The sequence below is a fragment of the Pinus tabuliformis genome, chromosome 8 (assembly GCF_031772625.1).
Source record: "Pinus tabuliformis cultivar Carrire ecotype Pingquan chromosome 8, CPIR1, whole genome shotgun sequence".
Taxonomy (NCBI): domain Eukaryota; kingdom Viridiplantae; phylum Streptophyta; class Pinopsida; order Pinales; family Pinaceae; genus Pinus; species Pinus tabuliformis.
The window spans coordinates 1,121,042,283-1,121,057,974 of NC_142294.1; the positions used below are offsets into that span (position 1 = coordinate 1,121,042,283).

Sequence of the window (15,692 nt, forward strand, 5' to 3'; positions counted from 1 at the left end):
AATAAAAATATTATAATGTTGACATAAATCTTATGTTACTACTTTCCTACTAACTTGTTGTTTTTTATCACTATCATAAAAATAAAAATATTATAATGTTGATATAAATCTTATCTTACTACTTTCCTACTAACTTCTTGTTTTTTTATCAGTGATCTATTTGGTCAGTTAAATTAATTAATTTTAATTTTTTCTTTTTAATTAATGGAATATGCCACTATTTTTATTGAAAATTTATTTATTTATATTTTGAATGGAGAAGATGTGAGTTTTGATTTTGGAAAGTAAAATAGAGTAGATATGGTTAAATATGTGGATGGGTTAGAAAAATATTAAACATCACATTTTAACAATGAAAAAAAATTTGTATTAATGATTTTTTAATGAATTAAATAATTTCAAAATTTTGTATTAATGATTTTTTAATGAATTAAATAATTTTGAAAGTTGAAATGAAATTTGTATGGAAAAGAAATTATAATTTAAAAGTTAGATTTATGGTATGTTTATTTTATTACACGTCTGCGGAAATTGTTTTAATTTATTAATCACAAATAAATATAAAAGACTAATGGCTTTGTTTTATAACTGTTTTATCAGTAGACTATTTGCTTCAATAGATATATCTGTATTCAAGAAAGATAATTTAAATTTATTCTAAGGCTATAAATTCTCTCCACAAATTCAATGGAAGATATGTGGTAGAGTTGTAGCTATAATTTAGTGATCAAACAAGTGAATAACTGGTAAATACAACTCCACAAATTCAATGGAAGATATGTGGTAGAGTTGTAGCTATAATTTAGTGATCAAACAAGTGAATAACTGGTAAATACAACAATGTTGTAAGGTATAGTATTGAAACTAATGAAATGTTGTGTACACTTACAAACCCACCATAAAATAATAAACACTTAACAAAAACAATTGCAAAATTGGTTGAAGAATGTGGTTAAATAGTGAACCAACAACATACTGAAGTAATCTTTTAAACTAATGAATAGAGCTATGATTACAATGTAGCTTTGTTAAAATTCTCTTGATTTACATAAAGTGCAAAAACATATTAAAACTTAGGTCACATTAATTACACAGAATCATTAACACTCTCAGACAATTGAGATTTTTATTTTTACAGATTTGGTGTATTGTTAATAACTAATAAAAAACTTACCAATAACCATGTTTCAAAACAAACTTTACTCATATGGAACTAACTCAATGTCTCTTTCTCTTTTGATTATCCAGTAAACCACTTCCTAGAGCTCTCATCTCTATTATTTCTCCTTTCTTTCCCCTAAGTGTTCCATTCAATGATCTTCTCCTCACAACCTTCATTGTTGAAAGGGCTTTCTTGGAAGGCAAACTATCACAAGGATTTGTTTCAACTTCCCAGGAAAATTTGAACATTTCTCAACTTCGTCAAAAACACAATTAAATGATCACAGAGCTTACAAAAAAATTAGGTTTTACTCCGTCAAAAACACAATTAAATGATCACAGAGCTTACAAAAAAATTAGGTTTTACTTATTTATTATGGTATGGAAAAGATCTGATCTAAATAATACCTCTCTGTTTGCAAGTTTTAGATAGTCAAAAGCTTCAATTCCCTTCAATCTTCTTCTTTTCTTGCTTCCCAATATTCCCTAGCAAATTTCCAAAAAAGAATGCTGCAATGTAAGAAGGAAAATAAATGCTGAATAGGGGCAGCCTTTCCACAATTATATCCATTTCAACAATTTTTTCAAAACACAGAAGTATTCAACAATTTTTTCAGAACACAGAAGTACAACACATCGAAAGGCTATCTCACCTGCCGAGATCAAATAAATCAAAGCCATGGGCCAGCTCACCCGCTTAGATTGTGAAAAACTTGATGTACGAACCACACCTCACGTACTTGCACTATATGTAAATAGGTAGGGGAAGGTTGTTTTGATGTAAAGATGGCTCAGTGTGTATGCTTTGGAAAGATGACAATACCATCCCTTTCAATAATTCAAGTCCCAGATATTTTCAAAAATATAAAGTGAAATACACCTGAAGGCTACTTCACCCGCTTACATCACATAGCAAAGCAAATAATTCATTGGCCAAATTACAGCTCAAGCATTGCTCGAAATTTTCATAATTGACCAGATCTATTACTTAAGCTTACCTGTATGTAGCTTTATTTCCAGAATTATCTTCTCCAAACTGAGCTTACCTGTATGTAGCTTTATGTCCAGAGTTATCTTCGAAATTGTCATAATTGACCAGATCTACTCAAGCTTACCTGTATGTAGCCTTATTTCCAGAATTATCTTCTGCAAACTGAGCTTACCTGTATGTAGCTTTATGTCCAGAGTTATCTTCTGCAAATTGGCATAGACTTGGGAGGTTTCCCACACATCATAAATACCACTTCAAGAAGATTGACATAGAACCAGACCTACCGAGCATTTCTCTTACTAATTAGATCCCAATCCTTTTGGTCCTCCATCTGCCGAAGTCGTTGCTTATGGTATTGTCTTTTTGGGATCTGTTCAGAGAGTTTTTTGTTTGCCCCATCAAACACTCAAGTAGCAGTTGAAGCAGTGCACTCAGAGCTACTTGATGGACTTACAAAGTCAAAGCAGGAGCAGGGTAAGAGGTTCTTTTGTTATTCTGTTTTTCTCCCTTTCCTTCTGTTTTTCTCCCTTTCCTTCCCATGAAGGTTATTCTGTTTTTCTCCCATACCTTCCCATAAAGGCCAAATCCCCTTCCACACCACAAAAATGAAATGATTTTTCTTCTTCTATTACGAAGTTTATTATATTTTTTAATTTTTATATATTATTGAAAACCTAAGCAAATGAAATCCTAGAAAATTCTTTTATTTGAAATCCTAATGTGAGAATAACTGGAAAACCTAATGTGAGAATAATTGGAAATCCTAATGTGAATATGAGGAGAAGAAAACAATAACTCAATTCCAAAACCAGAACATCTATGAGACTGGTTAAATGAAGATAAAAATTTTTATTGCTAATACTAAAGATCAAAGTAAGACAAGCAATTGCAGCTCTGCTACTGACAGAACGAAGTAAAACACTCCAATCCTTCCAAATAGTGGAAATTATATTCTGAAACTGCTACTGGTATACTTGGCCAGCCAGTCCAAGCAGAAGGAGAGCCAGCAGGGGCAATATCTCAGAAAAAGCCTGCGAAGATACTGCTCTGTTTTTACTGCTGGAAGAAGTGGTCTTAGCGTCAGGAAGTGGAGTAGATCCTGCATGCCCACCCCACAAATCATATTATATAACAGATTCAGATCCAAGTGTCTTTGCGCCTAACTCCCACATCTGATTCATTCAAGCCCCCTAACAAAAAAACCAAGATAAACTGTCTAGGTTTATGACAAACGGGTAGAGTCAAATGGAATTGCAAACAATGCCTTTACGGATTCATCCATGGACCCTATATTACACTGATGATTTCAAATAATAAACACAAAATTTATTAATGAAGAGGAGAAGAAAGACTAAACCTGAAGAGGTGCTGTTTTCACGAACTGTCAAAACAACAAAGAGAGAAAACATAAGATCTCACGAAAACACAAAAAAAGCGGTAATTATGGAAGAGGAAATGGTGTTTGAGGGCAGAATTGTACGTTTAGAGCAACCGCTGGAAGGGTCATTGAGGCCGCATTTGTTAGGGAGTTCTAATGCCTCAGTGATGTTGACATTGAATTGCTGAATGAGGTCACTACTGTTCAACAGGTTACACAGGCATGGCTTATTAGCATTGTACTCTGTCATCAACGGAGAGCAGCACGAACTGGGGGGTTTAGTGGCGTTCAGATAATTCGAACAGGGCACTAGCGCGGTTATGCAATCATTAGTACCGTTTGAATATTGCCCTCTCGCAGGGCCACAGATACTCAACAGAACCATTGTCATTGTTCCAAAATATACACCGTTTCTGCTCATGCTTCCCATTATGAAACAAAAAACAAAGATTAACCCAACAAACAATCAATCGATTTGATTTCTGAATGCCCAAAATCACAATCAATGGCCCTGAGAACTGATTTATGAAAGCCCCAAACCCCAACAATCAACCGATTGATTTCTCAAACACCCATAATCCAAACAATCAAGAAGTTTTCTTTCTCAAACCCCAGACCCAAATCCCAAATCGATTTTGCACAGGCCATGAAAGGGGAGGAGGTTGCCTGAATAATATTTCAAACATCAATGTCTTTAATTTTCAGTGGGGAGGCCAGAATCAGTGGAAGGATAGTATCCTGCTGGTCTAACCATGCACGTTTTGGCCGCCTCGGCGTTTGGGCTACTCCACTATTTCTTCTCGGTGCCAGCCGGATAACTTCAAACGCCATCGTCGCTTAGTGTAATTAATGCAGTGGATTAGACGTCCACCTACACCCATTGAATGCTACCTCAACAAATTCCGCAGGCCGCACTAATTTTCAAACTCAGAGCGTTCTTTACACCTTTCAAAAATTGGTTTCTTGCAATCGTAAAAAGCCCAAAACAATTTTTGGTTTGTTAATTTGAATTTTTTTTTCCACGTAGGTTGATGCTACGCCTAGTGAGTGAGCAGTAATGTTGAATGAAGTAACAATTCATTCATTGCCTAGTGAGTGAGCAGTAATGTTGAATGAAGTAACAATTCATTCCTTGTGTCCAAGGCACTTTCTCTGGTCCTCTCTTGTCACACCCTTATTTTGGTGGTACTCTTCCAACCGCACGATGGGGCACGACACCATCAATCACTTTTTTTTTAACAATATTTTTGGTTGTGGATTACACCTACTTTCTGTAATTATTTTATTTTTCAATTGTTAAGTACACTTTCATTAACATAGCGGAAATTTTCATATATCATTTATCATTATTATCTTTTAACATATATGCATAGCGGATAATAAACCGGGAGGAGCAACTCCCTGAAATATGAGTCTGCCCGATAATAACAATACTTAACAAAATATTCAGTTTTACAGTCTTTGCAGGAAACCCCAAGTTTCCTTGGTACAATATTTGTCAAATCGTGCAAGTCGCCCTGCACTGTTCGGACCACCCGAACCACTGTTCGGAGTGCCCAAGGATACCTCTGCCCATCGTGCCTTCTTCAACAAAATTCGTGTCGTTCACCGCACATGCCCACCATTCGGTTTGCCCGCTCACCGAACTCCCGTTCAGCTCGCCTGTCGATTGTGTCGCCCGCCCAACGCCACTTCATTCACTATAACACAGTTTTACCCTACCCTGGCACGTTCCACCAAACTTGCCCGTTCGTTTCAACTTGCCAACGCATTCCACCCGAGTTCACCCTTCGTCGTTTTGTCGTGCACGGGCGCTCCACCCGACTCGTTCGTTCAGAGCGAGTCGTCGCACTGTCCGCACACCTCCACCAACCGACGTTCCCCTGAACTCGTCAACTTGTCAGCTGCCTGCACGTTCACCCGAACTCACCGTCATTTCATCGTGCGTGGGTGCGCTCGCCCATTCGGCACGAGTTCGCACACCCGCCCGACTCACCAACCGACACCCTCATTCAGGGTTGCCCGCGGTCTACCGGGCACCTCCATGTGCATTCACCCAACTGATGCTCCCTCCACACCTTCGACCGTTCAGCTTAGCTCATCCGCTGCTCGTGTCGCTGCATAGTGCGGCCTGCCCATCTATGGTTCACGACACCGAATGGTGCCTTTGTTGCGGCTAAGTGTTGCGGCCTAGACCACCGCCTGCACCTTGCCTACTATTTCAGAACTCAAGTGTCCAGCTCGCACTTCGCCTTATGAGAAGGCTCCTTGCTCGCATTTTCTTGGATGAATCTCCTCTACCCTTCCATCAACTTCGCCCATGCTTGTTTATATGCCAACCCGCCAAGGTGGGGGCTTCGGCCGATGGACAAGCCGACCCTTCCTTGGGTGCCTTGCATAATTTACCATGTCGGCTCGGGGTAGGGCACCCACACCCGGGACCGCCCACCCATATATACTCATGAGTCGCCCACAGTTAGCCATTTCACCATATGACTTTGCGTGTCTACTCCTTCGGTTAACCGGCTTGTCGCACCGTGCGAGCGCGCTGGCTCGCTGATTACTCCAGCTCGCCGCCCTCGCCCATCATGCGCCCATTGCCACGCGTTTTCAACTTGGGGGCGTTACATCCTCCCCCACTCCAAGCCTTTGTCATCCTCGACAAACCTTCATCCCAGCAACCACCCGTCACCAAGACTGTCAATCAACCACTGTCGCAAAGTGCTACCAACTCCAACATCCAAGATGCTCATACTGCTTTCCTTCACTCCAATGTCGCATAAACCATCGGTCTATGTCCTCCATGAATCGGAAAGTCTCCTCAATCCATGATCATCAACCACATTCGTCGTAATCTCCACATGTTGTCCCACTGTGGAAGGATGATCCCTCTAACTCAAGCTACATGCTTACTTCAACATATATTGTGTTGACTCCATCATGTATCGTCATCGTGTGAACTACTGCCATGATACTCCAACACAATGCTAACACATCTCTGTACACTGTCGACCCTCATGACTCGAACTAGTCAGGTAGCTAATCCAACTGTCACGCTCAAACCATGAGAACGCACATCCTCATGCCATCATCAGTCGTTTCTCAGACTACTGTCACAACACCAACTCGATCAAGAATCCATCTCCATCTAAGTAAGCCATGTCCAGGTCCATGAAGTAAACTCCATCTTGTCTGCAACACACTGCCCGTGATGTTTGGTATCAATGTGTTGCACGAAATCAACCACATCTATCCCAACATCATCATCCATATGTGTAAAATCCATCTCCTTCAAAATGAAGAGATTCTCTCATTAGGCCGACTCTCGATGTGCCACATCATTCAGGTCCATGAAGCAACCTCCATCATATTTGTAATGTGCCATCCCTCAAGTCTACCATAGAAACAAGTATACACTTGTCTCATTATCCATGTGCTACCCATGATCATAGACCAATCAGCTCCCATGTACCAAAAGTGGTTAAGTCTCGGCTCAACCCATGCCCAAGTGTTGCCACCAAGGCATCGTCATTGTTGTAACTCCATCACTCCAAAGTGTCTCATATCGATCCTCCACATCAAGTCACTCTCTCAAGCATACCCATAAGTGTACTCAAAAGTATGCACCCCATACTGCATCAAAGTCCCTGACCTCAGCTCCTCAATGCATTAGATCCTCCAAGTCCACCATAATATGAGGTCTCCAAAAGTCACAACCTCATGTTATCATGAGCTCCATGCGTCATCTCCAACCAACATCCTAGCAAGCATACATGTCTCGGCCCAAAGGTCTCTGCAAGATGCCTCAGCTCTCCATGTAGTAGGAATGTTCCATAGTCTACTCACAAATCCAACCAAGTCCATGGCCTTGTTGTACAAGAATGCACAACATCCCCATCGGCTCATAAGTAAAACATCTCCATGTCACATCAACAAATCCACCTGCATAACATCCCTACCTTGGCACTCCTCATTGGATGCCCATGAGTGACACCTCTACAAGTGCTCCTGCAAAATGTTCCTGCATAACACTGCCATGCTCCATGTCTCTAACTTGATGTCCATGACTCAAGTTGCCCATGTTGTCCAACTAAGTAGACCCATCACAACAATCAGTCATCCTCATCCAAGTCTACAATCCAGTCTAGTGAACTCGGTCACCCAAACCATATCATCATCACATGAGTCTCTTCCATCATGGCTCCCCCACTGAAGGTTCCACCAAGACTTCCTCTTGGTCTCGGCCATGAGAATTCCACCCAAGTATCATCATACCTCAAGTGTGCACCCTTATTCAATCTGTCCATGAGTCATGCCGGGCACTTAGCCAATTTCTCCATATGGCTAAAGCATGACCCATTCCTCTGCAATGATCATCATGTTCCTCCCTTGTCACGGGCATTTGCACCTTCTGCCATAAGGTCACAAACAACCCCAACAAGCTCTGCAACAGTTAATGGTCCTTGCCTCTCCATACAAGGCTTCATTATAGACATCCATGGTAAGATCCTCCATTGCATCGACAAACTGATTTTTCCCTTCCCTGCATATGGCCCATCTACCAAAAGCTCAAATGAAACACAAGTATAAGTAGTACTTACTTCATCATGAGGCTCCTCCATGTGAGTTTCCTCATCCACCAATGTCTGCAAACTGCACGATCTTGGTCCAACTTGAACAATTTCAAGTTCATCCTCCATCATTGTCATATCTGCAACATCCTCAAACATCACGACTTCTTCTTCTTCGTCATCGCAATCTGCAGCTACATCCTGCTCCATTTCCCAACCAAGTCAAAGAAGTTCGTCTTCAACATTCCTTTCCAAGACTTCAAGTTCATCTTGAATCCATGGGTTCTCTTCTTTCATCTGCTTCAACCTGTATAAGGTCAGCAAGAGCCTCCCTTGACATTCTTCCAAACTTGCTATGTCTTGTCATTCAGCTTGACCCAAGCACGATGCTTCACCTCTACTAAACCTGTCACGAAGTGTAACACTTCCTTCGGTATACTTGGTTCGACTGAATCAACCTCTGATACCAACTGTCACGCCCCTACCCTGGCGGTACTCTTCTGACCGCACGATGGGGGGTGCGGTACCACCAACCACTTTCTTTTTAACAATACTCGTGATTGTGGACTACGCCTACTTTCTATACTTAGTTTATTTTTCAACTGCTAAGTACACTTTCATTAACACAACAGAAACTTTCATACATCATACATCATACATCATTATTATCTTTTAACATAAATGCACAACGGATAATAAACCGGGAGGGGCAACTCCCTGAAATATGAGTCTGCCCGATAATAACAATACTTCACAAAATATTCAGTTTTACAGTCTTTGCAGGAAACCCCAAGTTTCCTTGGTACAATATCTATCAAATCATGCAAGTTGGCTTGCACCGTTCGGACCACCCAAATCACTGTTCGGAGTGCCCAAGGATACCTCCACCCATCGCACCTCGTTCAACAAAACTTGCGTCGTTCACCGCACGCGCCCATCGTTCGGTTTGCCCGCTCACCAAACTCCCGTTCAGCTTGCCTGTCGATCGTGTCGCCCTCCCAACGCCACTTCGTTCATCGTCACACAATTTTACCCTACCTGGGCGCGTTCCACCAAACTCGCCCGTTCGTTTTGATTTGTCGACACGTTCCACTCGAGTTCACCCTTCGTCGTTTCGTCGTGCACAGGCGCACTCCACCCGACTTACCCGTTCGGCACGAGTCATCGCATCGTCCGCACGCCTCCACCAACCAGCGTTCACCTGAACTCACTGTCATTTCATCGTGCACAAGTGCGCTTGCCCATTTGGCACGAGTTCGCACACTCGCCTGACTCACCAACCGACGCCCTCGTTTAGCCCTGCCCGTGGTCTATCCGACACCTCCATGTGCGTTCACCCAACCGACGCTCGCTCCATGCCTTCAACCGTTAAGCTCAGCTTGTTGGCTGCTCGTGTCACTGCGTCGTGCGACCTGCTCGTTTGCGGTTCACCACACCGAATGGTGCCTTCGTTGTGGCTAAGTGCTGCGGCCTAAACTACCGCCTGCACCTCGCCTACTATTTCAGAATCCAAGTGTCTAGCTCGCACTTTGCCTTGTGAGAAAGCTCCTTGCTCACATTTTCTTGGATGAATCTCCTCTGCCTTCCATCAACTTCACCCACGCTTGTTTATATGCCAACCCGCCAAGGTGGGGGCTTCGGCCGATGGCCAAGCCGACCCTTCCATAGGTGCCTGGCATAATTTACCACGTCGGCTCGGGGTAGGGTTGCCCGCACCTGGGACCACCCACCCGTATATACTCATGAGTCGCCCACACTTAGCCATTTCACTATATGAATTCGCGTGTCTACTCCTTCGGTTAACTGGCGTGTCGTACTGTGCGGGCGGGCTTGCTCATCGGTTACTCCAGCTCGCCGCCCTCGCCCATCGTGCGCCCATCGCCACGCGTTTTCAACTTGGGGGCGTTACATCTCTGGTCGTGGTAGAAATATTATAACATGTTATAAATATTTTAATTGTTTAAAATAAAAATAAAAAGAAAAATAATTTATTATTAGTGGTTTTTGAGTTGAAGGTTTATGAGAATTTATGATATTAATCCTTTGTATTTATGTGGAATATAATCTATTTAAAATAGGAAATTAAACTAATTTAGTTCGATCTTAATCCTAGATCTACAAAGAACTAAGAAAAATTAAATCTCTTTTAAATTATAATTTCAAACTAGTAAAACAATAATTATTATTTGAATGTAATGTGTCCTTGTTAATCATATTTAATGGTTATATATTGATACTTGAATATTGAATTTTTTTTTTTTTAATTATTAAATATATTTCTAAATAATTAATATTAAATTGGTCAAAAATAAAAAACAAAAAACATTTTGAATAATTATAATTAAATATACAGTGAACATGTATAAAAGTGTTTTTTTTTTTTTTTTTAAATTATGGTCAGGTATGTATTTCTTATATAAAAATATTCTCACTAAATGTGAAACACCTAAGTTACGTCTTTCTATGTAAAAGAATGTATACAAAAATTTGATTTTAAATGGGCACAGATGTGAAAGCTTTAACGAATTTAGTGTGAATTTTGTTTTACAATATACATAGATTGTGTATACAAAAATTTGATTTTAAATGGGAGATGTGAAAGCTTTAACGAATTTAGTGTGAATTTTATTTTACAATATATATAGATTGTGTTCTATGGTTGAAAAATTAAAGATGATTTGATTTTCCATTTTTGTAATTTGATTTTTTCAGAGTAGAAACAGCATAATATTTTTTATATAAGAAATATAAAAGAGTCTAAATATACATTCAGCCAGGAGATAGTATTGTTCCCAAGATAGAGAAACTGTGACATCAGAGAAGTCATGAGCCGATTAAAACTAGATGAGGCCAGAGAGGCTAGATCAATTAAAGATATCGGATATCACCCAATTGAGATCCAAAACATAGGCCGGATCGGAATAAAAGGACTTCGCTTGTAGACAAAGGAATAACTAAGAGTAGTGCGAAGAAACCCTGTTCAGAAGCACAAACTGCAAACCGAAGTGAGCCTGTTCAAAACAAAAACCCATAGCATATAGATCGTAACAACTAGCATCATGAATCACAGAAGAAAAACATAGATTACTTTGCAAGAAAAACTAGAAATTGGGAGGGAAGAAGTCCTGAATGGAGTAACATTTTCCATCAGAGGAAACCTGTAGCTGCCACGATCCCAGAGCAGATTGAAGGCCTTTTTTTGATAAGGAATCTGCCATTTGATTTTGTTCCCTGCGAATGAAATTAACTGAGCCATCTTTTAAGGAGGACCAATAGAATCTGATCCGATCTAGCCAGCCCCCAAGATGAGGCCTGGAGATGGAGATTTTCCCAGCAATATAATCCACCAAAACTTTTGAGTCACCATAAATAGAAACATCTTGAAGATTTAAGAAAAGGCAGAAACTCATGAGGCCTGCAAGTGCCATCGCCTCAGCCATCATATTTGAACCCTCCCCCATTCCAGTGAGAGGAGAAAAGACTGTCTGCATCTGCTAGAATATGGAAACCACAGCCACAAATCCCACTCTGTTCAGCACCATCAAAAAATGCTCTAGGCAGAGATGAGGACACCAGTGGGATATTTATATCAGGAAGCATTCTCTGCATGGGAGAGGAGGTCGGAATTTCCTCATAGAGATCACATATGGAGGAGAAAATTTCCAACATCGGAGTTTTTTTGTCATTGAAAATGAAATTATTCCGCCACCTCCAAATACACCAGAAACTAATGATAAAGATAGATCTCCATTTGGCGTTTTGTTTACTATACCATGTAAAAGCATCCGTGATCGACAACTGAGACATGAATTTAAACCCATATTGAATCTCCAGGAGCATCCATATTTGGTGGGAACCCTTGCAATTCAGAAATAAATGAAAATTGTCTTCCTCGGCCGATCTGCAAATGGGGCATATACCAGGTCCCTGCCAACCACACTTTTTTAAATTGTCCCACGTAAGATTTTTATTATGGAAAGATAGCCATGAAAAAAATACCATTTTTAATTGACACCCCGCTTTCCAGAAAATGCTCTGGAAGGAACAGTCACTTGGATGTTGTCTATCACTAATCAAATTTCAGTATATGTCCTTTACCCTGATGGAATCCATTCCATGAGAGTTCCGCCATACGAGACAGTCATGCTCTGTAGAGCGAAAAATGCCACCATTTCTGAGGATTGTTAAGATTTGCTTCCACGAGCTGGTGATATCTTCCGGCATTTGCAGACTCTCAGCTTCCCGCCAGATTGGGATTGAGCCATGCCATCTCTCAATCAACCCGTCCCAGAAAAATATACCTTTCCTGTGTAAGAACTTCAATAGGGGAACAGGGACGCAGATCTCCTCTTTGCCACATAGAAAAATGTCTTTTCCGACCAGAATCCGTTTCCCCGATTGAAAACACCAAAGGAGATTCTTCAGGAACATATTTTCAATTTTTCTCAGGCTCAGCCAGATCGGAGATCCATGAGAAAGACCTATGCAACCTCTTCTGAACCAAAAGGATAAGCTCTTACGGCGCAAATACTTCTCCTGAATAATATTGCTCCAAATGCCTTTCTCGTAGATCCCTCGCCATAACGTCTTACAAAGAAGGGCCTTCCCAAAGGACCTCAGGTCTAACAGACCCCAGCCCCCCATACATTTTGGAACAGATATATATGAGAGCTTCGAGAGGTGAAACTTTCTTTTCCCTGCCTGTCTACCCCAGATGAAATTGGCAGTGAGTCTGTTCATTGATTGGATGATGCTTGCAGGGAGAAAAAACAGATGCGCCCAGTAAACAGCCAACTGATTTAAAACCGATTGGGCCAATACAACTCTCCCAACCAAAGAGAGGCTTCTGAACTCCCACGCTGAAATCTTCTTGAAGTATCTCTCAGGTATCCACAACCAATCTGTTCTTGAGTAACAATTTGTTTTTAATCTATAACCCAGGTACTTGATTCCCATACTGATGGATTGCACTTCATAACCAAACAACTTAGATATCCAGTCTAGCTCTTCCTGGTTAATATTGTTGTGATAGATAACCGACTTTGAACTGTTAATCTGAAGGCCGGATGCCCTTTGGAAATTTTGAAGAATATCATGATAACACATCCAAGTTAGTCTGCATAAAATGCCGAAAAAAATAACATCATCGACGAAAAGATTGTGAGATATAGAAATGTTCCTGCATATTTTCAAGGGGGAGCATTTGTTTTCATCAACGGCCTTGTTTATATGAAGACTGAGAGAATTCATTGCCAATATGAATAAAAGGGGAGACAGAGGGCATCCCTGTCGAAGGCCTCTCGAAGCTAGGAAGAAAGCCAATGGCATCCCATTGATAATGACAACATAATTTACCTGTTCAACGCAAGCCATGATCCAGTTGATCATGTTTGCTCTTAATCCGACCTTTGCTAGCAGGCATCTTAAGAAAGCCCAATCAATGCAATCGTAGGCTTTACAAAGATCAATTTTTAGAAGGACAGCATCACATTTTTTCCCCCGGCTGGCAAAAAGAGCTTCCTGAGTTGTAGCAACCATGTCTAAGATGTTTCTCCCCTGTAAGAAAGCATGTTGGTTCTTTGTTAAGAATTGAGACAAAGTACCTTTGATCCTGTCTGCGATTATTTTTGATATAATTTTGTAGGATATATTACACAGAGAAATTGGACAGAAATCCTTGAAAGAGATGGCATTTTCATTTTTTGGTATGAGAGCTATATAGGTGGATGTTGTTTTCTGATTAATGCTGCCCGATATCTTGGAGCCCTCCACCATTTTCAGCAAGTCAGATTTGATGATGTCAAAAAAATGACAAAAGAACTCTATTGTCCACCCGTCCGGGCCAGGACATTTGTCCTTTTTGAAAGCTTTTAGAGTTCTCAGCAGTTCCTCCTCTGTAACAGGTTGAAAGATTTGATTATTTGAGTCCTCATTGAACATCTGAGGAAACAAATCGATGCCCCACAGTATATCCTGAAAAGACCTGTTTTCTGTTCTCTTATACTGATTTTCAAAAAACCTCTTTGCCTCCTTTGAGATTTCCTCTTGGGAATACAAAAACCCCCCATTTCCATCACTGATTTTCCAAATTGAGTTTTTTTCCCTTCTTGCATTCGCAAATTTTTGGAAAAACTTTGTGTTTTTGTCCCCTTCTCTTAGCCACAAGGCCCTACTCTTCAGCCTCCAAGATAATTCCTCTTGTTCTAGAATTTTTGCCTTCTTCCTTTGAAGCTCCTTTATGTGATTTCTCTCTTGAAAAGATATGTTGTTCGATGCCATGACATCCGAAACATAATCTAACTCCTTTTGGATTTTCCTAAGGTCCAACCTGTTTGACTGCCTTTTCTTGTATTGCCATTCTTTAACTTCTTTTCTTACAAGGTCCATTTTTTCTCTGAAGGTCATAAAAATATAGTGTGGATTGGAAGGCAGCCGCTCACGCCAGAGATTTTTAATGAGATCATTGAAAGCTGGGTCTTCCAAAAAGGTCCTATTGAATTTGAAAGAATAACCCTTCCTGAAGCCTTTATTCTTCCATCCCAACACTATCGGTCTATGATCGGAAATAAAAGCCTTTTCTATGGAGGAAAAAGGCATGCCCATCTTGTCGATTAGGCTGACATGAAGAATAAAACGATCAAGCCTCTTTGCGACATAATCCTTATCCGATCTTCCATTCTCCCACGTTGGATACATCTGAGCTGGGAGAACATCCACATAATTTCTACGCAGCATCTCATTTTTTATTTTTTCGGCCAAAGGATCCTTTCTCCTGTTTGAACCCTAGATTTCATCCATATTTAGAGTGAAATTTAAGTCCCCTGCAATCAGTAAATTTTCAATGTCAAGAACTTCAGAAATAAAAAGTTTCTCCCAGAAAGGCTCTCTATTCCTGTAAGGAGCATAGACATTTAATATATTTATGGGAAAATTTTGACCCCTAATTTGAGCCGAGATCAAAATTCCCGCCATGCAACTGTATGTCTTTGCCATGATCCAGACCGGATCCCATAAGACTGCTAAACCACCCGAGAGGCCATTTGATTCTACAGCCGATATGTGCCATGAAGGGAACATTTTCCTAAAGTAGGATATAGCAACCGAAGCTGCATGCATCGTTTCCTGGATTAATATTATCTTGGGATTAACAGATATGAACAGATCTTTTAACTCCAAATTTTTTTTCCCTGCCCCCAATCCCCGAATGTTCATTGATATCACAAAATTCATTTTGGCAGCTTCTCGGCCCTGCATGCTCTAAGAGGCCTCTCATCATTCATATCTACTATAGGAACATCAATAAGCGACAAGTTCCGGAATCCTCTTCCCGCACTCTCCCCCCTACCTCTAAAATGTCTACTGCCCCTGCCATTTTTCCTCCTTACTGTGATATTGCTGGCAGAGTTTGGACTAATAAGGGGAGATTCCTTGGATTCAGGTTTATGGATAGTGAGTGCTTTAAGCTCTAACGACTTTTTTGAAAGCAAGAAATCCAAATCACTACCTATTGAATTGGTGGGTGATGAATTCGGAGAGTTCGCCGGGGTGGGAGAAATCAGGATTTCCTTATCTTTTCCTATCTGAGGGCAAG

The 15,692-nt window shown here is 40.6% G+C and overlaps 1 protein-coding gene across 1 annotated transcript; it reads right to left on the reverse strand.

Moving 5' to 3' along the window:
- Window positions 1–2,981: 2,981 nt before the first annotated feature.
- On the reverse strand, window positions 2,982–4,455 carry LOC149239270 (non-specific lipid transfer protein GPI-anchored 9-like). The gene is made up of 3 exons (XM_089373379.1): window positions 3,633–4,455; window positions 3,510–3,533; window positions 2,982–3,251 (listed from the first exon to the last, which is right to left on the reverse strand). Exons 1-3 carry the CDS (start codon window positions 3,958–3,960, stop codon window positions 3,115–3,117), a joined length of 489 nt encoding a protein of 162 aa, XP_089229505.1. The 5' UTR covers window positions 3,961–4,455; the 3' UTR covers window positions 2,982–3,114.
- Window positions 4,456–15,692: the final 11,237 nt, after the last annotated feature.